At 53.5% G+C, this 13,942-nt stretch overlaps 6 protein-coding genes across 6 annotated transcripts; 4 read left to right on the top strand and 2 right to left on the bottom strand.

The window, feature by feature from the left end:
* Positions 1-76: 76 nt before the first annotated feature.
* On the bottom strand, positions 77-3,870 carry HMPREF1541_05229 (uncharacterized protein; the record flags this gene model as incomplete). The annotated part of the gene is made up of 3 exons (XM_008719570.1): positions 77-154; positions 201-632; positions 682-3,870. The coding sequence occupies 3 exons, from the start codon at positions 3,868-3,870 to the stop codon at positions 77-79; spliced, it is 3,699 nt and encodes a 1,232-aa protein (XP_008717792.1).
* Positions 3,871-4,998: 1,128 nt separating this feature from the next.
* On the top strand, positions 4,999-5,301 carry HMPREF1541_05228 (V-type proton ATPase proteolipid subunit 2; the record flags this gene model as incomplete). Its single annotated transcript, XM_008719569.1, has 1 exon — positions 4,999-5,301. The coding sequence occupies one exon, from the start codon at positions 4,999-5,001 to the stop codon at positions 5,299-5,301; it is 303 nt and encodes a 100-aa protein (XP_008717791.1).
* A 283-nt stretch (positions 5,302-5,584) lies between these two features.
* Positions 5,585-7,162, bottom strand: HMPREF1541_05227 (uncharacterized protein; the record flags this gene model as incomplete). Its single annotated transcript, XM_008719568.1, has 3 exons — positions 5,585-6,415; positions 6,491-6,522; positions 6,637-7,162. 3 exons carry the CDS (start codon positions 7,160-7,162, stop codon positions 5,585-5,587), a joined length of 1,389 nt encoding a protein of 462 aa, XP_008717790.1.
* A 458-nt stretch (positions 7,163-7,620) lies between these two features.
* HMPREF1541_05226 (homoserine O-acetyltransferase) lies at positions 7,621-9,210 on the top strand (the record flags this gene model as incomplete). Its single annotated transcript, XM_008719567.1, has 1 exon — positions 7,621-9,210. One exon carries the CDS (start codon positions 7,621-7,623, stop codon positions 9,208-9,210), a length of 1,590 nt encoding a protein of 529 aa, XP_008717789.1.
* An 860-nt stretch (positions 9,211-10,070) lies between these two features.
* Positions 10,071-11,204, top strand: HMPREF1541_05225 (uncharacterized protein; the record flags this gene model as incomplete). Its single annotated transcript, XM_008719566.1, has 2 exons — positions 10,071-11,115; positions 11,164-11,204. The coding sequence occupies 2 exons, from the start codon at positions 10,071-10,073 to the stop codon at positions 11,202-11,204; spliced, it is 1,086 nt and encodes a 361-aa protein (XP_008717788.1).
* Positions 11,205-12,397: 1,193 nt separating this feature from the next.
* HMPREF1541_05224 (uncharacterized protein) lies at positions 12,398-13,886 on the top strand (the record flags this gene model as incomplete). The annotated part of the gene is made up of 2 exons (XM_008719565.1): positions 12,398-12,728; positions 12,781-13,886. The coding sequence occupies 2 exons, from the start codon at positions 12,398-12,400 to the stop codon at positions 13,884-13,886; spliced, it is 1,437 nt and encodes a 478-aa protein (XP_008717787.1).
* Positions 13,887-13,942: the final 56 nt, after the last annotated feature.

Genomic DNA, 13,942 nt, shown 5'->3' with positions numbered 1-13,942 from the left:
CAACTCCAAGAATGTCTCGCCCGTTGGCTTCCAGCGGCATCTGGTCGCCGGCCGTTTGCCATGATTCGAGTCAGAATCATGGAGGCGCTTGTTGCCAGAAATCCAGACTGGCAATCACATCTTCTCCGTTGTCATCTTCGTATGCATACAGAATCTGGAAGGGTCAGCAGATGTCGAGTGCAAGCACGGATCAGACGTACCTCTCTAGTGCTTGTGTGCAGCATCCTCAAATTCTTCCCAGTCATGATGTGGATCAACTCGCTCGTCTCGATGTGTCGAATCTCAATGAAATTGGGCTCGAAAGCCAGAATATAGGGGTAATTAAGAGCAAATGCCTGTGGCGTTCCCTCCCATTGGATCTTCCAATCTTGTCGGGCTCGCCAGCCGTTGCGGTTGACAAAGAATGAAAAGTCCGAGTAGTTGAGCAGGAACTCCCCGTTCAGACGTTCTATGTGAATGGGCTTAACGTTCTCCTTGCGAGTGACGAAGTCTAGAGAAGTGTCGGCCTGATCAAGCAGGGATTGACGCTCGGTCGTCTCGAGCGAGACGACCTCGAAGCCACGTGCACACCCAACACAAAGGGTGGAACGCAAGTAATGGACCGAGGACGATTCGGCTGGGATGTAAAATTCCTGCGAGTATTAGTACACGCTCGGAAATGACAATGACGGGACGATATACCTTGAATGGCTTAAGCGTTTCTTGACCGCTAGCGAACATCTTACTGAGCGCTGGCTTTTTCTTTCCCTCGGCGAGAGTGTTGACCGGCTCGTAGACCTTGATGGTGGTAGAAAGCTGCGATGTCTTCACCGAACACACCAGATGCCGGCCAAGACCGATTCCAGCCTTGAAGAAATTGGAGTGACCTTGGATCTTGCGTGGCCGAATGGCTAACGAATTTTGGTTCTGGGGATCCAGAGCTTCGAAGGGGTAAGACTGTAGGGTCTTGTTGGACAACACCAGAAGCAGTCTATACTCCTCGAGAGTGTCGATCTGAGTGACCTGAGTAGCATCAATGATCCGGCGAGGCTTGACAGACTTGTCCTTGGGCCATCGATCGGCAATGTAAATGCCATTATCTGTACCGTAGATGAGCTTACGACCTCCATCAGTTGGCACCAAGCAGTTGACACGGTTCTGAGAGTTGAAGAAGGCTTGACAGAGGATATTTTTGGTGTAAAAGTTACTGCTTCTCGCTCGCAGCTTTGTCTGTTGCTCTTCCACCATTTCAATGAACTTCTTGCGCTGGGTAACTGAAGGTGCAAACAGCTGCAGCTCATATGCGCCTTTACCGAGATGCTTGAAAGTGACTGGATAAGCCTCCTTCTGTCCGGCCGGGGCAGTCGAAGACTTGTTGCCAGGTATGAGACTGGACGAGGATCGTTTGGCAATCCCGATACGAGGAATGACTTCGCCCATCTCGGCGATCATCAACAGCTCCAGGGGAATAGGTTTGCGGTACACACGTAATTCTTCTCGCTTGCTGACAGTCTTGACTCGACACATCAGAACAGCATGGTCGAACAGATAGACAATAACTTCTGCCGAGTCGCCCGCAGCCTTCTTGAAGGTCATCTTGGTCAAAATGACACGATTGTCTTCAGTCAGCTTGAGATCCGTGTACTCGCCGGGGTTCCATTTGAGCTGCTGGCTCAATTGAAGGAGATTGAAGTGATTTTCGGCTTTGCCGCTCTCAGCGTTGACCTTGGCAAGGAAGTCTCGGATGATGCCAATGGCCTTGGGTATGTCTTTTCTATCAGGATCGTCCTCCTTGGTGTATTTGAGAACATTGTCGAGAAGTAGTGGATATCGCGCAAGGCGAGTGGTGGGCTTGGTCAAGTAGCCATTGAGTTCGAGCTTGCGGGATTCTTTGAGACGCTCGGTTTCATCCACAAAACGCGCAAATGCTGGATTCATGCCCTTCTCCTTTTCGAATTCGTACTTTCCATACATTTGGTTCGCACCGTACTTGATGAACGGGTCAAACTGTGGCACCCATTTGAGGAAGACGTCGCCAATTTGCTGAACCACGTGCTGTTCCTTCTGTCTCTTCGAAAGCTCGTCCGCAAATTTGGAGTTGACAGCTAGGACCTCTTGAGAATTGCCAAAGACAGTACGAACGAATTTTTCTCGCTTCTCTTCGCGGATGGGCGATGTGACATTCGCACTCAAGCCCCGTAGCGGTCGAATCCAAAAGTCGCGTAGATACTCCAAGTCTTTCACAAAGTCGCGCTCGGTGTACATAATCTCGGAGATGACTTCCTGTCGCTTTTTCTCCCGATCATCGATCCTGTCTGCAACTTCCTTCGGCACGCTGTTGATCCACAGCTTCTGCTCTTGATCTTCATCATGCAAGCTACTCTTCGATGCCGTGTGGCGGAGGCCACTGGGTTTCATATTGAGGCGTGCCTGCTGTTCGAGTCGTCGTGGACAGGCAATAGAATAACAGAGCTGGTCTTTGGTACACGTTGGGGAGTAGCATTCGGTGAGCAACGTGAAAACACCGTCGACGTGGCCAGTCTTCGATGTGTTGTCGTCACCCATAGTTTCCTTGAACTGGTACACCTCGCCTGGTGCATCTCGCAAACGATGTTCGTAGGTCACATCGTGGAAAAACTTCTGCGCATCCAGAGCGCGGCCGAGCAGGAGTGCGAGGTTTCGATCCGTGGTCTTGATGATATACGCAATCAAATCAACGGCCTCTGCACCAGTAAAGGCGTTCTTGTAGGACAAATCGTTCTTGTTTCGATCGCCAAGACCGATTCTCTCTTGAAAAGCATCCGCGACGCGGGATAGGAGGGCAGGGTAGACGAGCGGCGAACGACGTTGAACAAGAGTTACAGCGTTGCTAGCGCTACTCGTATGAGATTGTTGAGGCTGCGGCTGAGCCGGAGGACGACTTCGCGCCGACATACTGTCGCTCCTGGACCCGTTGACGACGGTACTAGAGTCGCTCAAGCCCCCAATAGAATAAGTGGAGGTAACAGAAGCTGTGGAAACAGCACGAGTTGGGATCGTAGAGCTGCCCTCGCTGGGTGGTCGCCTTGAGGCGGGTGGCTGGTTAAAACTGTTTTGGGGCGGTGGTTTAGTGAACGAAGGTGCAGCGTGATCTGAGAACGGGTCGGAGCCTGACTCGCGCCGTCGCCCGGGAATGACTCTACCACTGGTCAGCTGCGTGTGATCGCCATCCATACTTGAATAGCCACCCATGGTCATGGCTCGATCATTCGCGCGTTCTGGAATTGCTCGACCATGCTGAGTCGTTCTCGCGCCCATGGCCTGATAAGGTTGCTGTCGGAAGGCGTTGGCTGTGCCTTGTTGAAAACTGTTCGGGGGTGGTCCCCGAAGCTGCTGTGGCTCGCCAGGTCGTGGTCCCACCATTGATCGTGACCTATACGCATCATTGTTCATTGCTGGTGGAGGCATTCTGTTTGGCACCGGTTTCCTTCCATACCCAGGCATGGGGCCGCCGGGTCCTGGCTCTATGCGTTGAGGAGGAGGATATTGTCGTCGGTCGGGGAATGGAGCCGGGTTCGGAGGAGGCTGTCTCGCGCCGTTGGCGCCAGTCATACCGTTCGACATATATGGCGCTGATGTGCCATTCGCTCGATCATAGCCTGGCGGAAATTGTCGCTGCGGCGGTGGCCGCATAGGCATATTTTGAGGTGATTGCGACGTCAAACTCTGAAGACGGGGCTGCTGCTCCATCATATACTGGGTGTCGCTGGTCATGGTCTGAGATCGGCCGGGGGGTGGCGCGCCACCAAAGATGTTGTGAAATGCGGCATCTCGCTGTCTGTCCTGCTGCGGCGGATTATAAGCAGGGTTGCGAGAGCCATAAAATCGGTCACGGGAGCTATAGTCTGCCATGCTCAGTCAAGAGATGGCGACCCCAGCGCAGTTGGGATTTCTGTATTCGGGAGCCGCGCAAGGCGGTGCGGAGGTGGGTCGCTCTACGATTCAGGGTATTGAAGCGAATGATCTTGCTATGGAGATCTCTGAAGAGCCGCTGTGGATCGGTGCCGCTATAAAGGTTCGCGAAGGCGGTAACCTCGGCCTCGATCAATATTTGGAGGTTATGTACGACGAGGGGAGAGCAGAGGAGCTGATGGTCGGGCTTGGGGGTTTGTCGCACAGACTCATGCTCTCTTCGTGCCCGCAGGAAGTGAACGTCTGGCAGTGTTGGAAGGATATTGGGGTAGTCACAAGCAATAAGGATGATAGGAGAACAAATGGAAGCAGCTTCAACAGATGAGGAGGATAGGACTGCAGGCAGACTGGGTCGCCCAGCTTCTAGAAACATTGCCCACCATTCAGGCTCATCCCCGCCACCGTAGCTCACCTGCAGGTAAACCAGTGCTGTAGCGTCTATGAGGCATCACCATCTCCATCTCTCTGTCTTGGTGAGCTTTCTCTTGCTAGCTTCACATCTCTCATACCTATCTTCTGTGTACCCAACAGACGTTCCTGGTCACTCGCGTGCTTTGACACGACAAGGTTCTCAATCATGGCGTCAGCTGCTGCGGACTCACCTCCGCCAGAGCTTGCGCCAGCCTTTGCACCCTTCTTTGGCATGGTTTGTGGCCATTCTCTGCAACACTGCTTTGTCTAACGAAATACAGGCTGGAATAGCATTTGCAGTACGTCCGACTCTTTAGAGCACCAATGCGACCCTTTCCGTGACAATGAGCGATCAACTAATACTGGCTGCCTCTCCGCAGATGATATTCGGATGTACGTTTATCCCCCGCAAAATGGGCATAGCAGTCCACTGCTACGGCTCCTGCTCTATACGGAGCAAGTGTACTGGGACACAGGAAGGATTCTAACACGGTCAGGTGCCGGAGCTGCATATGGCACAGCAAAGTCGGGTATAGGCATTGCCAATGTCGGTACATACAGGCCCGATTTGATCATGAAGGTACGGGCTCGCGTGTTGGATATGTGGCGAAGAGCAGAAGCAGTGCTGACGGATGACAGTCTCTGATCCCCGTGGTAATGTCCGGTATCATCGCGGTCTACGCCCTTGTCATCGCCGTCCTTATCACGAGCGACATGGGTCCCCCACCAGAGAGGACATACTCGCTCTTCACCGGTTTCATGCATCTCGCTGCAGGCATGTCAGTCGGTCTAGCTGGCCTAGCAGCTGGTTATGCTATCGGAATTGTGGGAGACATGGGTGTGAGGAGCTATCTTCAACAGTCGCGGATCTTTGTGGGAATGGTCTTGATCTTGATTTTCGGTGAGGTTTTGGGTTTGTACGGGCTCATCGTGGGATTGATTCTGCAGTCAAAGAGCTGAAGGATACCTTTTCCAGGCAGCGAAAGGTGGGCCAGGTCTCAACGGTGGCTTTGTTTGGGACTTTGCATTGCGCAACGCATCAAGTGAACGACAAATGACCTGCCGGATTACTACCGAGACCTTTGGGAGAACCGCTCTTCGATGTGCTGCTTTCCGACAAGCCAGATGTACCAAATACGATGTGTGATGATTAGCGAACCGACTTTGGAACGGAGAACGCTTATATTGAGTAGGGTATTCTTGCAACAGACATCAAATCGTCAAGCACCCAGCGCACACTCCGCTACAGTCCACTCGACCTCCTCAGAAAGTCTACTATATCTGTGATAACATCTTGCTTCACGTTGGCCGGCTCGTCATACTGGAAAGCCCCCTTTTTTTCTTCATCCACCACGGTGAGAAGATGGCCGATGTCATCGTACACCTTCCACTCCGCTTTCTCGATCGCCTTACTCCCCCCTAGCCCAGTCTGCCACTTTACGAAGTCTTCCATGCCCACTTGCCAATCCCGCCGCCCTTGCACAAACAGCATGGGCATATCCAGTGTTGACGCCGCCTTCACCGGGTCGTGCGTATGGCAGTCCCTCAGGTAGGTTAGAGGGATCGGAATGGCGAGCTCTTTGGTGGGGTCCTTCTCGCCCTTCTTCAGGCCGCCTGCATCTAGCACACGCTGAATCTCCTCAAACTGCCGATACAATTTCTCAGCATCCTCGGGATTGGCATGTGGTGCGTAAGTCTCGTGGTATTTCATTTGCCTGATGAGGGTTTTGGCCAGCGAAATGCTCGCACCTGCACAAGAGATAATACCTGCAATGGGAACAGGGCTGGCTTTAGCGAGCCACGGCGCAACAGTGCCACCAAGACTGCTGCCGAGGATGAAGATCTTGCTGGGATCTACTGACTCATGGTTGCTGAGCCATTTCAATGCGGCTGTAAGGGGCGTGATGTATTCGTCTTGGAGAGTGCAGGACTTCGTCACCAGCATTTTGAGGCCAAGGACTGTTGAAGGCTTGTCCATGCGTAAAGTGACAAAGCCAGCAGTAGCGAGGCCCAGGGCAAGATCCTTGAACTGTAAATATGGGTTGACTTTCATCAGCAAGACTACGAGCAAATGCTGGAAGGTCAGACAAGATAAGCAGCCGCAAACCGCCCGAACGCTGTCCACGAAAATTCAACATGGTTCTCGTACGGGCGGGAGTACCAGGAAACGAAGAACACTTACTGCAATACCGTCAGTACAGCTTCAGAAGTGTGCCGAAACACCCTGCAAATGTCCATTGGATTCAATAGATCACTGGGTATCCCTACACAATGACTCCGGGTGTCGGGACTTACCATATTTGCAGCCACCGACGGTGCAGTCGCGGTCACTAGGACCTGAGCCTGGTACGAGAAGGACGGCAGGCTTGCGGTCGGAGGCATTTGGTGTGGGAATGTTGATGGTGCCTTTTGTGACAGGCCAGACCCAGTAAGGTTGGACTGATATCTCTTCTTCTCTAATGGAGGCCTCGTCAACATAGCTCGGGGCTTTCCAGGGCGGCAAGAGGCCAATGTCCATAGCGCTGGCCACCCCGACGCCCATCACTTTGTTACCCCACAACGAGATCTTGAATGCTTGGCGTACGCGCTGAAATGTGCAGAGGGTCTTGTAGACTGTGATGCGGCCTTGTTCGTGGATCTCGGGCTCAGTCCATGTATCCAGAGGACCGAACAGGAAGCCTAACGAATCCCATAGCGTACCGACCTTGTAATCGGTAAAGAGAAGCGCAAATGGAGAGAAGAGAAGCGCCCGAAATCTGGCAGTATCTCGCGCTTTGATGGCTCGAAGCAACTCGACAACGACAACCCGAGGCTCAGCCATTGGTACTACTGGAGTCAACAGCTCGGGAACGACGTAGGCCTACGAACCTCCTCGGCGGACTTACCTTATATTAAGACTCCTGTACACCAATTCGCGCTATACTGCATGCACCTCGAGAAAGCGCTGCAGCCTGAGCGGTCGATATAACGCAAACGAGACTGTGGGGCTACTGCCCCATGCTGCCTAGATACGTAGTATACGAGCATGATGCGGCTGGTGACTCGCAGGGTTGCAGCGTCCAAGTTGCTGAGTCAGCGAGCGCCGGGAAGCACCAACGAGGTGTGGCCAATCGGAGTTCTTCTGGATTGCGACACCGGCAACGCACTCGACCGTCGTCGACAATTTGTAAAGGTCGCCTGCGGTGCTCAACGTTTCTTTTCTCCGCTTAGGTGGGCTGGTCGCAACCTTTCGACTTTCAGCGTGCTCAGTGCTTGGACTCTTCGACCATATTCGGCGACATGGCGGGCCCGCGTGGTGTCCAGATCGCTGCTCGCCTTCTCCAGCGGGGCACCACGTCCACGAGTCTCGTGCAGGCAGGGCACCGACCCAATTTCGCTCTTTGGAGTTCTTCTCCCGGCAGCTCTATAGCAAAACGGGCACTATTCCATGCGAAGCCCGCGCAAGCGGCTCAACCTGCTGTTGCCGAGACCGAGCAAGATGACCAACTCGAATCCTCCAACCCTGCCATGTCGTTTCCATGCCTGGACGCTCAAGAGCAGAAAACAGCAAGGTTACAAAGCCGATCGATGGACTCTGGCCCAGAGCCATCATACACGACCGGAAAACACCTTGTATTTCGCAGCAGGGAGCCCTTCTTGCTGGACTGGGGAGGAACTTTACGAGAATTTGACGTTGCGTACGAGACATGGGGCGTGTTGAACGCAGACAAGAGCAATACCATACTTGTTCATACCGGCCTATCCGCCTCGAGCCATGCTCACAGCACCGAAGCCAACCCCAAGCCCGGATGGTGGGAAAAGTTCATCGGTCCGGGCAAAGCTTTGGACACTGACAAGTACTTTGTGATCTGCACGAATGTCATCGGAGGCTGCTATGGCTCGACGGGCCCTTCATCGGTCGATCCCTCTGACGGCCAAAGATATGCCACGCGCTTTCCAATCCTGACTATGGACGACATGGTCCGGGCCCAGGCGAGGTTGCTGGATCATCTTTCGATTGACAAGCTGTACGCAAGTGTGGGCGCATCCATGGGTGGCATGCAGTCGCTGGCATTTGGTGTCCACTTTCCGGAGCGCGTTGGAAAGATTGTCTCCATTTCCGGCTGCGCACGCTCTCATCCGTACAGTATTGCGATGCGACACACGCAACGCCAGGTCTTGATGATGGATCCCAAGTGGAACCGAGGCTTCTATTACGACGGCATTCCCCCTCATTCCGGCATGAAACTTGCTCGCCAAATTGCGACGGTGACTTATCGCAGCGGTCCAGAGTGGGAGCAGCGCTTTGGTCGCGCACGTGCTGATCCTTCAAAGCCCCCCGCACTATGTCCTGACTTCTTAATTGAGACATACCTGGACCATGCAGGAGAGAAGTTCAGCCTGGAATATGATCCAAATTCTCTTCTATATGTCTCCAAAGCGATGGACATGTTCGATCTTGGCGCAGCACATCAGAAAGATACGCGCCAGCGGCGTGCGGAAAACCAGTCTCGGCTAAACCAGCGCAAGAAGAACGTCAAAGACGATCCATCGTGCAGTCTGAGTTTACCCGATCAGAAATACGAGGAGACAGTTGCAACCGCACCTATGGATGAGTCAGTGGTCTCATCACCAAAAGACAACCCCCCACAGGACCTGGTCGACGGCATGAAAGCTCTGCAGCATCATCCAGTGCTTGTTATGGGAGTGTCCAGCGACATCTTATTCCCAGCATGGCAGCAGAGTGAGATTGCGGAAACGATCCGAGCTACAGGTAATACCCAGGTACAACATATTGAGCTCGGAGAAGATATCAGTTTGTTCGGCCACGACACGTTTTTGCTCGACACGAAGTACATTGGAGGTAATCTGGGCAAGTTCTTAGCATGAATCCCTGGCTGGCGGATAATAGCTTGAGCCCAAAAAGCAGAGTGTCAGATCGCAGAAAAGCGGTCCCTGGTTTTGCGACTTGTAGCGCTGGCGTTGGGTCTGGCATCGTGCATGGGCATCGTGGAGGATTTATAGGGTTATCTGCACCGACTGATGATCGAGCTCTGAATATTAGTGTCAGCGTGTTTAGCTGTCGTGATGGGCACAAGCTTGTCCTTGGAAAAATCCCGCTGAAATCCTCCAGGGCTGTTCTCGATCCGCTTGCAGTTGTTGTCTCACACGCTATAACTTTTGTCACCTTGGTCATTGCTCTTTGATCGTGTACCGAAAGCGAGCAGTCAATAGGGCACGACAAAGAGAAACGCTGGGGAACGCACGCAGCGAGGCTGAGTCGGCCCCTGGACCTTTAAGCCTCGCGTGAGCTTATTCAGTTGCTGGCTCCACGCGTCGGCGGCTGGCGGGTGCAACTGCAACTGCGCTCCGAGGCAAGGGAATCGAACAAGACACATCCCCTGGACCACAAATTGGACACCATACATCTACCCCGGAATCACCTGCTGTCTGAGTAATTGTAGGCATCGGACGTGTGTATTAGCTGTCCCTCCGAGGGTCCTTTTTCATTGTTCTTCCTCTCGCGAACATTGTCAACATACCTCAGCCACATTCCTTCCCCACCAGCAACTGTCAGGACCATTCCCACGATGCTCCGGTGACCTTTCTCGAGCTCCTGCCCCGACGTCAGTACATTTTCAGGGTTCAAGTCCACGTGGTGGTCCGCAGAGTGCAGACTCATTTGCGCCGCCGGCGTCAGTGCGCCCGCCGACTTCGTACATCTTCCCACAGTCAACCTTCCTACAATCATGCCTCTCTCGCCCATTGCTCGGAAGGGTGTGTTAGCCGCTGTTGTGATCATAGCCCTTTACTTCTTCTTGGTGCCGTCGTCGGTGACCACAAACCCCATATCAACGAACGCCGGCGCGCAGCCTGCGCCGCCTGCCCAACCGACCCGAGCATACCCGCCTCCGTCCACGAAGCAGCAGTCAATACAAGAAGTTGCCACGAAACCGCTACGAGAGCGTCTACACTATCACTTCCCCTACGATATTGAGAGCAAGTTCCCTGCGTATATTTGGCAAACATGGAAAACCGCTCCGGGGTCGGGCGACTTTGCAGATCGCCTTCGGCCCTTCGAAGCGTCGTGGACGGAAAAGCACCCAGGTTTTGTGCACGAGGTCATCACTGATGATGCTTCTATACACCTGATCAATTATCTTTATGCGTCCGTTCCCGAAGTCACCGAGGCTTACGAGGCCATGCCGTTGCCCGTCATCAAGGCCGATTTCTTCCGCTACCTAATCCTGTTGGCGAGAGGAGGCATCTACAGTGACATCGATACCCGAGTCCTCAAGCCAGCAACCGACTGGCTGCCCTCGGATTTCGACAAGTCCACGGTCGGTCTAGTGGTTGGCATTGAAGCCGATCCGGACCGCGAGGACTGGGCCAAGTGGTATGCCCGGCGGATACAATTCTGTCAATGGACTATTCAGTCCAAGCCGGGCCATCCTGTCTTGGTCGACATTGTGGCCACCATTACGGAGAAGACACTCAAGATGAAGGCGGGGAGAAGCTTCTTGACTGGACAGGCACTCCAGAAGAGCATCATGGATTACACTGGGCCTGGCATTTGGACCGACACCATCTTCAAATATCTCAACAACGAGGACTACTTTGATTTCTCGCAGAGGACGACCAATGTCAGCTACTCGGAGTTCTTCAATCTGAAGGAGCAGAAGAGAATCGGGGACGTGATAGTACTCCCTATTACCAGCTTCAGCCCTGGTGTCAATCAGATGGGTGCCGGTGATACGGACAACCCCTTGGCATATGTCAAGCACGAATTCGATGGTGAATCTGCCCCCAGTGCCCATTAGCCGCACTACTAACTCATTACAGGCAGCTGGAAACCGGAAGAGGAGCGAAAGAAGCACGGCTAGCTATATAAACGAGACACTAGATTTTGAACATGTATGGACATAGCGCTGGAGTTGGATGCACTACCTGGCTTTTGGGACGCATTGGTGACGCGGAAATAGGTCCACTGGCACGGTTTGGGCAGCCCTTGGGAACTTGCCCTGTGAACGTAGCGTCTTGAGCACGAGCTGTACAAGTAACCCACATCTACTGTCCACACCCGTATTGCGAACACAGGCCATGATAAATAGGGCGTCCGCGAAACGTATCGCATCCAGGCTAGTTTTCAACGATATCGGTCTAGTTCTCGGCACTGCAGAACGTTTAGACCGTAGGTACTTTGATCCCCGGTACCGCTCCTAAGCCCGTAGAGATCTTACTGGATATCCGGCAGGAACGCTTCAGTCCAGGCTGCTGGTACAGTCTGAGAGCGGATGGGAACTCCATCAACGCCGGTGAAACGACGACTTAGCAGCGCGATACACCGATGTGCGTTTCTTTGATCAACACAGCGTTGAGGTCTTCATATTTTGTGATGCCGCTAGGCTCCTTCGCTTATTTGCGCCTAAGACAGCATCGAAGCGATCGTCAGTGAGGAGTCAGACATGCAATTGGGCTGACAACTCAGCCGATAATCTGTCAGCTGCGAGTCGAGAACGCGAGGTCAAAGCGATAGGTAAGCGGACAGCAGCCTTTTCCAGTAGGACGTGACCGATATTGGTTCGCGCTAATGCCCATTGAATAATCGCGTTCTTCAGCAATAATATGGCCCCCGTGGTCCAGGCTCCCTGGTCATTCAGAGCCTGGACGGGGGACCAGATCCATCCCTATATGCGAGATGGCGTCACCCGCGACCAAACTGCTGGCAGTTTTTAATTAGGCCATTGCCTTCTTGTCCACTAGACCGCAAACCTTCACTCGCAGCTGTTTCGGTGTAGAATCCTTTTCGTTTTCTCCATGCGCCTTACAACAACAGCCATAATACGGCATTTGCGCTTACCACTGATATAGTCTTACGCGACTCCGTGGGTTCGACGTTATCAACGAGGCGGTGACGATCTGCAAACTTTCGTCGCGCCCACCGAGCTTCCTCCGCCTGAAGGACCGCACGATCAAAGATTGCTGTGCAAAGACCATGCGGCTGCATTGAAGAATGCCCTTGAGCTGGATGCAGGCCTTATAGATATACAATGCGCTACTAATACAAGCTACACCAATGAGCACGACAAAACTCCAGCCCCCGGACAACGCGCAAGCGCAGTCGCGGCCCCCGCGCGCCGCCTCTGCCCAAGGTCACCGTCAGTACCTGCGATCACGTTCGAACCCTACACAATCTTCACCTAGGAGTGCCTCGCACCCACATGCGAATGTATCTCAGGCCCGCCAGCGCGAGAAGGAAACAGTCCTTAAACATGCCGAGAACATGCAGACTAAGGAGATCGTTCCAGCCGATCAAATCCCGAAAGATCCTGATTATCAAAAGCTGGGGCTCTCTTCTCAGCACTTGACCGTTGACGACTTCGATTTGATGCGCACACTGGGCACAGGTGAGTGCAGTCGATCGCCGCTCTGCCACGACTGCTGACGCGTCTCCTGCAGGTACTTTCGCCCGTGTATGGCTCTGCCGTTTGAAGCGACCAACCAGCCAGGCCGATGCAGCCAAAGTCTTCGCGCTCAAAGTTCTTAAGAAGGTCGATGTCATTAAATTGAAGCAAGTCGAGCATGTACGCAACGAGCGCAATGTGCTGGCGGCAGTGGCGGGCCATCCTTTCATTACCTCCCTTATCACCTCGTTCTCCGATACGACATCCCTATACATGCTCCTGGATTACACTCCAGGCGGTGAGATTTTCAGTTACCTGCGCAGAGCAAGAAGATTTCCATTCCAGACCGTGCAGTTCTATGCAGCTGAAATCACCCTTATCCTTGCATATCTGCACGACGTGCAAAACGTTGCATACCGCGATTTGAAGCCCGAGAACATCCTCCTGGACGCAGAAGGGCACCTGAAGTTGGTTGATTTTGGCTTCGCCAAATACCTTCCTCCTGCAGCGGAGCAACCGGCCACGAGCCCGACCGATACGGATGGCAGCGCCGTACCGCCCTCTGATCCTTCTAGTCCAAGCACCGAACAAGAACGAGCACCCGCGCATGGCGCTGGAGTCACCTACACCCTATGCGGCACCCCAGAGTACCTGGCACCCGAGGTTATTCGCAACTCGGGACATGGTACAGCCGTGGACTGGTGGGCGTTGGGAATACTGGTCTACGAGATGCTGATTGGGCAACCACCTTTCTGGGATCAGAATCCTATGAGAATCTACGAGCAGATCGTTCAGGGCCACATTCGCTTCCCTACCGCACACCACCACCATTCGACGAACCGTCCATCTCTACATGTTCCACGCGCTGCCCGAGATTTCATTCTAGCCTTGTGCAAGACGGATCCGAGTCAGCGACTGGGTCACATTGCTGGCGGGAGCAAGCGGGTAATGGAGCATTGGTTCTTTGATGGCATTGACTGGGACGAGATCTATTACCGCCGGAGGCGAGGACCAATTATACCGCGTGTCGAATGGGCAGGAGACGCAGGGAACTTCGATGAATACCCTGATCCGATCGAGGGCGAGGAAAGTGAGGGTGGCAGAGGGCGGTACGATAGTGAGATGAGGGCGTTGTGGGAGGATGCTTTCAAGGATTTCTGAGGCAGATGTGGGCCTGAGCAGACTGGTGGCCTTCACATGACATGAAACGGACAATT

The sequence above is a fragment of the Cyphellophora europaea genome (genome assembly GCF_000365145.1).
Source record: "Cyphellophora europaea CBS 101466 unplaced genomic scaffold supercont1.4, whole genome shotgun sequence".
NCBI lineage: Eukaryota > Fungi > Ascomycota > Eurotiomycetes > Chaetothyriales > Cyphellophoraceae > Cyphellophora > Cyphellophora europaea.
The sequence above is the reverse complement of the archived record's forward strand: the minus strand, read 5'-3'. Positions and strand labels throughout refer to the sequence as shown.